Source organism: Corvus brachyrhynchos, unplaced genomic scaffold, assembly GCF_000691975.1.
Source record: "Corvus brachyrhynchos isolate BGI_N302 unplaced genomic scaffold, ASM69197v1 scaffold10, whole genome shotgun sequence".
In the NCBI taxonomy this organism is placed as follows: Eukaryota; Metazoa; Chordata; class Aves; order Passeriformes; family Corvidae; genus Corvus; species Corvus brachyrhynchos.
In genome coordinates this window covers 1,544,334-1,554,074 of record NW_008236180.1, presented here as the reverse complement: position 1 = coordinate 1,554,074, position 9,741 = coordinate 1,544,334, and the positions used below count along the sequence as shown (strand labels likewise).

Below are 9,741 nucleotides of genomic sequence, written 5' to 3'. Positions count from 1 at the left end.
CCTGCTGGGACAGCACCGCGCTCAGGTGGGGGAAAACGGCTTAAACTGGAGCACTGGGGGAGCCTGTGCCACTGCGGGAGCTCCCACCGGGTACCGCGGCTGTACGAGGTGTTCTGGCCCGTGCCAGTGGTGTGACAAAGCTCCGGTCACTTGTTCTCCCGTCGTGTCTCTCCCAGTTTTGTGGGGGTCTGTCCCCCCGGTGCTGTGTCCGGGCGCCGTGCCCAGCCCTGGCACTGCCGCCTTCCCGCCGGGCCCGGGCACACCGGGCACACCGAGCCCGGACCCTCGGACACCGCACGAAGCCGGGACTCCCCTATCTCGGGCTGCCAGGCCGAGCCGGGGCTGCGGGGCAGAGCTGGAGGCTGGCGGCAGCTTGAATGAAGTGCCAGTGTCAGAATGCTATCAGTGGTTCGCAGCTGGGGCCCAGGGAATGCTTCGGCAGCGAACAAAGGAAGCTGCTGGCGCTGGTCCCCAGTGACATTGGCCCGTTTGGTTCAACAGTGATGTATATGCTGTTTAAAAAAAAAGAAAAAAAAAAAAGCTTGGTTTTATTCTATAATTGCTTATGCCGGTGTTTACGGGGCAGGTGATTACGATTAGATCTGAATAACAACAAAGGTGAGATTGGGTTTGTGTTGCTGTTAATCTGTGTGGTATAAACATCCAGAACGGCAGAGTGTGTCAGACAGCAGCGGGTGCACTCGATGGAACAGGACAAGTTCAAAGTAATGGGGCTCCTGGGCTATAGTAGAAAGTAGGCTGTTTGTTGCAAGTACAGTAGTTGTCTGGTTATTATGTTTAGGTGTATGAAAAGCCTTTTTTTTTCCTTTTATCCTAGTAGAATTTAGGCCTCAACTTCAACAAGAAGTGTCTGCCTCTTGCGTCGCCACTTTTTGGGCTCCTTGGAAATGGGGGCTTATGTGGTTTCTGGTGCATGTATTACTTTTTTTTCTCCTTTTCCCACACCTTCTTCCCCCTCTGTTTTCACAAGGACACGTAAATTCTTTTTAATGCTTATGTGAGCAGGGAAGCTAGCAGCTACTTTCAGTATTTCACCACTTCCTGAGTCTGCTTCTATATAATGTTTCCTCTGCTTCAGGAAGCCATTGTATGTGCTCCATGCACGAGCTGCTCCTCCCGTGTGGCTTTTGTACATAAACATAATAGCCAGGGATCAGTGAATGGTTTTTCACTCTGTTTCTGAAGAAATTGGGGGGAAAAAAGTTACATATTTAGTATAAAAATTAGTATTCCTGTGACTGGAGTCCTGATCTGTAGCAGCAGCTGTAAGAGCTTTCAGGAGTAACTTGCAGTTGCAGGCAACCACGTGTGTTTTACTTTAAACACCAGTGAGCGCTAAAAGTGCTGAGATTCTTAAGTTTCTGTGTTTAAAAAACTTGTGTGAGCTGGTTTGGGGAGTATGGAGGGATTTTTTGTTGGCTGGTTTTTGTTTATTGTTGTTTCAGATTTTTTTTTTAGTTGATGTGAAAATGAAAGAGCGCTTGTTTGTGGACTGTTGGATACTCTTACCGCTGACAATAAAATACTGTTTTCAGACCTTTTTGTTATGTAGTCCTTAGCTGTTTCAGGAGGCTTGGTGAACAGCTCTCCAGTGTAGACTCAAACAAATATGATTGATCCGCTTGTTACTTTGTGTACGGGATCTCCCTAAAAGCTGTACTGGAGGAAGGGGGGGGCCACGTGGAGAATCACAGCACATGGCAGGTTTTTATTCCTTAGAAATTATTTCAGCTGACTCTTATTAGCAATACATTTAACAGGGATGGAATTAAGATCCTGAGAGTCAGATACAGTTTCCTTTTTCACGATAGAATTTTCCTAGTATACGTCCAGGCCCATGAAGTTAAGATCTGAAGTTTTGATGTTAAAAATGTGCAGGTGAGATCAGTATTGCCTCCTGTGTCCCAACAAATGTATTCCACATGTACTCTAGGCATCAGGGAAGATGATGTTCCCTTTTTTTATGGCCTCAGTAGGTATGCTTCCAGTCCAGATGTTGAAATTTAGCAGGTATGTTCAATGGCTTCAAGACTCTGCTATGCTGAGTTGTGACCACCAGCACAGAGAGCCTGAAATTCATTTCTGCCAAGAGGAGCTGTAGATCTGTGTGCCTGATTACATTCTGTTCTTTGTAATTCCCAGCCTTTTTTTGCTATTGGATGCTGGTAATATTCAGTCATCTTGTCAGGTGAAGTAAAGTTACTTCATAATCAATTTACTTCATGCCAAACCTTTTGTGTGTTTAAGTGGTGCTATTTACTCTTCTGTTTCAGCAGAGCCAAAACTGCCATGAAATTAAATGTAGTAATTTCTCTCTTCTTAACCATGCAGGCAGCTGAAGAAGTTAGATGAAGACAGTTTAACCAAACAACCTGAAGAAGTATTTGATGTCCTGGAGAAGCTTGGAGAAGGGTATGTGTTGTGTTCCAATGTACATTGGCCCAATGTACATTTCTCTGAGAACACATCTGTCTAACAGGGGTGTGTTCAGTGGACTCTGATGTTTCACTATTGTCATGGTTCTACTTCTGAAAGATATGTACTAACATAGTGGCAGTGTTTGGTTAGTAACAGAATAAAACATTTGTTTCCCCAGAGTGTGATATCTTAACCCAAATAGCAGGTTATGGGTCAGCAGTAGGGAGCTGAAAGTTGTTGAAAAATGCCAGCCTGGAGTTGGTAGAGCTCTGTGGGAACTCAAGAGGTTTTGTAGTTCATCCCTGGTACCTCCTGTGGAAGATCTGCCTGGTGGAAGTGAACTTCAGTGACACTGTGCCATTTGGTGAGGCAGAGCAGCATGGGAACACTCCAGGAGTGACATGTTCACTGCCTTAAGCAGTTCATTGGAAAAGACTGAGTTGTAAATCTGCCTGGCTGCTGTAAGTAAAGAAGCTGGAAATAAGAATGAAAGTATCTTAGAAGAGCAGGCAAACCTCTCAGAACAGAGTTGTAGTTCTTACTGATGCTCATCTTGTACTCTATGCTGGAAAAAGAGAATTTTAGTTGTTGAATTTGTGCAAAAGGCCATTCCAAAGCTGTGGTCAGTGTAATGATGGTGTGCTCTTTCCTCACTGCCTCAGCGTGGTGACTTATTTGTATTACAGTGCTTAGAAGTTAGTGGGCTGATTATTTACATTAAAATGCAAAATATTTTTAATAAAATTATAGTTCATGTTTTACGTGATGGTTACACTTGCAAAAAACAAAGCCATAACATTTGCATTTTTAATGTTGCTATATTCAGTGTTTGATATTTTGTTTTCTAGTTCTTATGGCAGTGTGTTCAAAGCCATCCATAAAGAAACGGGTCAAGTTGTTGCAATTAAACAAGTTCCTGTGGAATCTGACCTGCAAGAGATCATAAAGGAAATATCCATAATGCAGCAATGTGATAGGTAAGTGTGTGCTGCAAAACCCTTTATTGGGATGCAAGGACAAGTATCCCCTGTGACCTGGCATTTAATCAAATAAAAGCCATCATGTTGCCTTAAATGTTTTTTAAAAGGCCGGACGTGTACAATCAAGTTACCTCCTATCAACTGAGTCATGTTAGCTGACCATTTGGGTAGTGCAAAGGTAAGACAACAAAAGGTAGCTTGCAGCAAGAGAGAGCACTAAGCTGAGTGGAGTAACCCTGCACTTGCTGCCAGCTGAGAGCCAAGCGTGTGAGCAGCCGCTGCCGTTCTGCCCGGGCTTCTTGAACAGTGGTAACTTGATTGTGTGCTGAGCAGCAGCTCCCGTGTCCACAGGGGTGGTGGCTTCCCAGCAAGGCATAGAGAACTGTTAGAAGGAGGTTTTTTTGTTTCTTTTTTAAAGGGCACGTGGATGAGAGCCACTAATGCATGACTGCTCTTGCATGTGCACAACCTCCGTGCTGTCACCTGCTCGGGTGGCAGGACTGTCCTTCCTGGTCTTGTTCTGCCTGTGCAGGCTCTGCTGCAGTACAAGCTGTCTGCTGATCTGAGCATCCCCAGAATGACCTGCTGGCAGCTCTGTGGGCTGATGGTTGTCCCCCTCTCTGCATGTTTTTATGGGAAAAGATGCTGCAGTGACTTAGGCAGTGAAGAGCTTGTGTGTAGGAAAGACCTACCCACAAAGTGTATCCAAGGCTGAAGGTTTAAAATACACTCATTTCTTCTGGTATTATGAATCTGGCCTTAGGAAACACTACTTTGAAGGAATTCCTGCATGGAAAGCCATTTGAAATAAATTACGTGAGCAGCTGTAGTCCCAGTCACTTACTCTCTTGCATTCCACTCTCACTGTATTTAAATGAAGATGACTTAGGGGCAGGCAGCAGAGTGTACCTTGAAAAGAAATTGTTCCTGAAAAATCTTATTGTAACTGTAAATCTTACTGTAACTTGAAATGCATTGCTAGGTGTCTCTAAAATTAAGTGTTAGTATTGTAAGGCCTGAAGTGAGACCTTACAGTTGTGAACAGCAGAGGGAGTGAATCCCTGGAGCATCACACTTTCTGTGCAAGCATTAAGGGGCACTGTGCAGTGTGACTGCCTTGCTAGTTTTAGAGTTTTTCATTAGAAGATGTTCAGCAGAGAATAGATTAAACATGGTTTTGTTCCTTAGCTCCATTCCCATCAAATCAGGGACAGTCTTCCTGTTAGTTTCTGCTTTACCCCTTCCAGAGGACACGTGGTTTTTCTCACCAGTGTAACTTAACTAGGTTGTTTGCTTTTTGGGCAGCTAGATAGCTGACTGAGAGAGTCCTAGGTTGTAGTGAGATCCTAAAGTATATCCAGGACTAAACTGTAGAGACAAGTAGGTTCATGTGATAGTGGGAGAACATTCATTTTAATGAGTGTGATAGCTATTTTCCAGCAAATCGTGGACTTTATTTAGTGTTTCCCTTTAGTTGCAAATGCTCTGCAGCAGCTTTACCAGGGATTCCTGTGGCCTGTTTCCCATTCCCTTGTCCTGCCCCAGCACTGACCCTGTTGTAACCTGGTTCAGGGAGCTGAACCAGACTGAAGGCTAATCGCTCCTTGTTTCCGTGGGATTTGTCGGACAGTTTAGCTCCCTGGAGTGACTTACTGGCAGGTCATATGAGCCCTGCTGTGGGAACAGGCTTGGCAGGACCGTGGAAGCCCTGTGCAGAATTCAGGGTGTTCTGGAATACTTTTGGTCACGGTTTCAGTGGCGCTTCAACACTGAGTTTCTAAAACATACTTAGGGTCTCTGCAGTGTATTGTGCCTTTTCAGTGATGCTGGTTACTGGTGTTTGACCCTTTGTTTTTTCCTTCTTTTTTCCTAGTCCTCACGTGGTGAAATACTATGGCAGCTATTTTAAGAACACAGACCTGTGGATAGTCATGGAATACTGTGGTGCTGGATCTGTGTCTGACATTATTCGGTTACGAAATAAAACTGTACGTCCTTTCTCCTTTGGGTGTATGGATGGGAGCATGGGTGTCCAGCAGCTCAAGGAAGCTGAGTAGTTAGGGCATAATTCTCGGTGTTCAGTGCCTGACACAACCATTGGCCATAACTTGAGAGACAGGTGCTTTGTTCCTCTGAAAATGAGAAAGCTGATTACATTGCATTTTGATTACCTGGATAGTTTAATTGGTGGAGAAGGTTTTGGGGTGTTGGCTTTCCTGAAAACCCAGGCTGATTCCAAGTAAGACCCTCCTTTGCCTTGCTTTGGTTATTGCAGGATAAGAATTTCTAGCCGAGAGAGGACTATGGTATGTGAAATATTGTGGGTGTTTATATGTATGCTGTTTGTCATCTAATTATGCTACATAATGCTGTAAGTCACTCATTTCCCATTGGTATGGCAACCTTTAGTGAAGGCAATTAAGTGGCAATTAGTGAATCTCAGTAAAATACAGACCAAAGCACAAAAGTGCTGTGTCTCAGCCACTGATATGTTGGCAGTAACTCTTCTCTTCTCCAGCTCACAGAGGAAGAAATTGCTACAATAGTGCAGTCAACACTGAAAGGACTCGAGTACCTGCATTTTATGAGGAAAATACACAGGGACATCAAAGCTGGAAATATATTGCTAAATACAGAGGGACATGCTAAACTTGCTGATTTTGGTGTGGCAGGACAGCTTACAGTAAGTAAAAGCAGGGTGGTTTTGTACATTTCAGTTTATCTTTTTAACCTGTGCGTGAGTGTGATGGGATTGTGGAGATTGAGAAATTGTTCGTAGCTGATTTTTAGCACTTTGCATCAACATGAGATGCTAAACCAGCAGCAGATTAGAGCAAATCTTCCTCTGTGGAAGCTGTTACAACTAAATAATGGTTTGCAATAGCATTTGCTGCTTTTTTTAGGATACTTTTGAGTTCTGTGAGCACATTTTAATTCTTCTTTGCAGCATTCCATATTCTAGTCTTGTTGAGTCTAATAATCTGCATGCATGCAGGATAATTAGGGTGATAATTCATTAATGACTGTTTTTGGCTAATACAGTTGCCGTTGTCTGGATCTTTATGCTTCTCTCCTCAGGACACCATGGCAAAGCGGAACACAGTCATAGGGACCCCATTCTGGATGGCTCCAGAAGTGATTCAGGAAATTGGATATAATTGTGTTGCAGACATCTGGTCCCTGGGAATCACTGCAATAGAAATGGCTGAAGGAAAGCCACCATATGCAGATATTCATCCCATGAGGGTAAGGACTGTGGCCTTAAATGTCTTGCTCTGTGGAAAAGGTTTGCTATCATAGCTGGCTGGATCACATATCAGCATGCAATCTTGCTTTTAATGTATAGGACAAGTTGTTTCCTGTCAGTTCTTTGTACTGTTGATTAAATGAAAAACAGGTCTTTGTCAAGAAGAATCTGCATGGGAATAAAAAAAATCACAGTCGTCGTCTGTTAAGACATAGCTCTGTGTTGGATGTGAAGAAACATATTTTCAGCTGGATTATCCAAAGTGGATTTTTTTTTTTTTTTTTTTAAATGCAAGCACAAATTTTAAAGACTTAAAATGTCAAATTCACAGGTTTTGGGGCACATAATGGCTCAGCCAGGTATGAGCACCTAGTGAGAAAAGTCTGTTTTCTTGCTACTTGATCCCTGTGAGCAGATTTGTGTGTAATACTGTCACAAACTCCTCACACGCAGCACCTTGAAAAGTCCACTCTTCTTTAGTATCAGCGTGTATTTGCGTGTATTTATATTGAATTGTTGGTTTTAAGCTTTGTTGTGGAAATCTGGAATATTCTGCTTTCAGGCAATTTTCATGATTCCTACCAATCCACCTCCAACATTCCGGAAACCAGAGCTCTGGTCGGACAATTTTACAGACTTTGTGAAGCAGTGTCTTGTGAAGAGCCCGGAGCAGCGAGCCACTGCAACACAGCTGCTGCAGGTCTGCCTTTTCTTAGGAGAACATGAGCTCTGGGGGAGGCCGTGCTGTGTGGCTCTTGAGATGTTGGTTTCATTTCTTGCTACTCCTGCTTATTACAGATTTTACTTTTTAATAACTCATTTTAAAAATCTCACGCTCAACTTCAACTTTTCAGTTCTTCTCTAAGAACCAGTCTGACTTCAACTTCCTTTGTCTTCTCTGGGTTGTTTTGGCTTTTGGAGTTTGTTGTTGGTTTGCTGGTTTTGTTTGGTTTGGATTTGTTGTTTTACTTTCAAATTCCCACCAGCACTGCCAAGAAACTGTCTCTTAGAACACTAAACAGGGCAGGCTAAATGTAAGTGGTTGCTCAGAATGTTCCAGACATGGTAATGGTCTGTGTAATTGGTTCTTGACAGCTAAGCTAAGGAGAGAAGTAAGTGAAGTTGTGGGAGGGGAATGAGCCCAAAGTCTCACATCAGTAGTGCCCTTGGAGCCTGCTCTTGTTTGGAGGGTGGAAGGCCTCCTTCCTGTGCCAAACAGAAGAACTGGATCTTTATTTTAGTAATGTTTCGAGTTAAACTGTAATTTTATTTGAAGTAGGCCATAGTAACAGTGTTTTACTGTTATATCCTGCTTTGGATGCAATGCTTATCTGTTTTTAAAATATTTCTCAGCATCCATTTGTTAAAAGTGCCAAAGGAGTATCAATTCTGCGGGACCTAATTAATGAAGCAATGGACATCAAGCTGAAACGCCAAGAGGCACAACAGCGTGAACTCGATCAAGAGGATGAAGAAAATTCAGTGAGTATTTAATAGCAACAATGTGCAAAGTCCAAACTCTTGCTCCTTTCATAAGGCTTAACTGCTTTGGGTTTTGTTTTTGCAATATTTTGTCCAATTGCCAGTGGATTTGACTTAGTTCTGGAGTTTTCTATTTTATGACTGGATAACCCGATGTTTGGTCCCTGCTCAAGCTGTATTTGAGTGGGACAGATGGCATGTGTGGGGTACTGTTCACCTTATAATGTAGCTTGAGAGCTGGGGTTGAGCAGGCCTACAAAGTACCGCATGCAGAAGACTTGGTAACATTTTCCCAGTTGGATTAAATTATTTATGCAGTAGTGAGAATTTTTTCATTGTAGACTGCTCTCCTCGTTTGGAATAATAATATCATCTCTGATGTTCTGTGATACAAGTCTGTTGTGTTGTTTTACTGTTGTGCTTTAGAACATCCCTTATAGAAACTTTCTTCTACACAAGAGCAACCGTCAGAAGCCTGAGGTGAGGGCACGGGAAGTGTTCAGGACTTGCTGTGAATTTCGGTTCGGCTCTTTGTTTCAGTGGTTACAGCATGTGAATTTGGGAAGCATGTTGAAAGCTGGGTTTTGAGCCTCTGCCTGCTTCAGCCTGAATAAATGAAATGGGCAACACAAGGCCTTGTGTGCCAGCCCTCTTCAGGGGTGACACTTGAACAGCATGGTCCATGGCATCTGTGCTGAACACATTGTGCATCTGGTTTTGCAGTCTAGGACTGGATATTTATTCAGTGTGGAAGTAACTTTATTGGTCATGTTGCCATGATGTCAATTCTATGAGTACTGTCCCTACCCTGAGTTTTGTCTTTGTCATCCCTTCTTCATTTCTGACTGATCTGGGGTCACAATGCTGAGAGGTGATGTCTGTGTAGTGGAGTCGAGTCCTCTTTGTCGGTGTGTGTGTTTTCCTGAAGCTTCTCTACTCCGTGTCTGCTAGCAGAAAAGTTTCCCAAATACTTCCCAAGTGCTATGGAAACTTCTGATGTAGTCCTTTGTTAAATGATATGTAGCTAACAAATTTATTACTTCCTCTCACCCACTCAACTCCACACAAAATTACTTTTTCTCTATTAACATCTTGTGTGATTTTCTCCTCTCTTGCTATTGGTTTTGAGGTTGGGAAGTAAATTTTACAGACACTCTTGACACAACAGGTAAAACACTTGGAGCACTAGAATGAGGAGAGGTGAATTCTCTCTTTCCATGACATTGAGATGGAGTACTACAGCTTGATGTGCAATAGCTGTGTGTTTTCCCTCTAACACAGATCAGTAAGGCCATGGTCAGACATTCTGAGAACCAAACATGAGCATCTCATCTACTGTAAACCTAGAAAGGGCTTCAGTTCATGCAGTTGCATAGCTGGTCCACATTTCCAAGAAACCAAATGGATTGTGGGAATCTTGACCCTGTTCTCCATGAAATCCTAGTCACAATACACACTTAATGAAGCACACACCACCTGATGAAACTGCCACCTTTGGCTAACGTAACTCTCTGCCAGGAAGTTGTTCTGCCATAACTGGTTTGAAGAGGTTATATTTTCCTACAGGCAGTCTCTTAAGCCTTGGCAGCAGGA

The 9,741-nt window shown here is 43.1% G+C and overlaps 2 protein-coding genes across 2 annotated transcripts in view; one reads left to right on the top strand and one right to left on the bottom strand.

The window, feature by feature from the left end:
* TOMM34 (translocase of outer mitochondrial membrane 34) overlaps positions 1-2,539 on the bottom strand; it is a 7,204-nt gene extending 4,665 nt beyond the window's left edge. The window contains exon 1 of the mRNA XM_017735457.1: positions 2,457-2,539. Coding sequence (XP_017590946.1) covers positions 2,457-2,539 — 83 coding nt within the window. The remainder of the gene's footprint in view (positions 1-2,456) is intronic.
* STK4 (serine/threonine kinase 4) overlaps positions 2,326-9,741 on the top strand; it is a 43,862-nt gene continuing 36,446 nt past the window's right edge. Inside the window, exons 1-8 of the mRNA XM_008633731.2 lie at positions 2,326-2,433; positions 3,288-3,416; positions 5,293-5,407; positions 5,938-6,102; positions 6,498-6,665; positions 7,229-7,366; positions 8,020-8,148; positions 8,575-8,628. Of these exons, the coding sequence (XP_008631953.2) occupies positions 3,400-3,416; positions 5,293-5,407; positions 5,938-6,102; positions 6,498-6,665; positions 7,229-7,366; positions 8,020-8,148; positions 8,575-8,628 (786 nt within the window). The 5' untranslated portion in view covers positions 2,326-2,433; positions 3,288-3,399. The remainder of the gene's footprint in view (positions 2,434-3,287; positions 3,417-5,292; positions 5,408-5,937; positions 6,103-6,497; positions 6,666-7,228; positions 7,367-8,019; positions 8,149-8,574; positions 8,629-9,741) is intronic.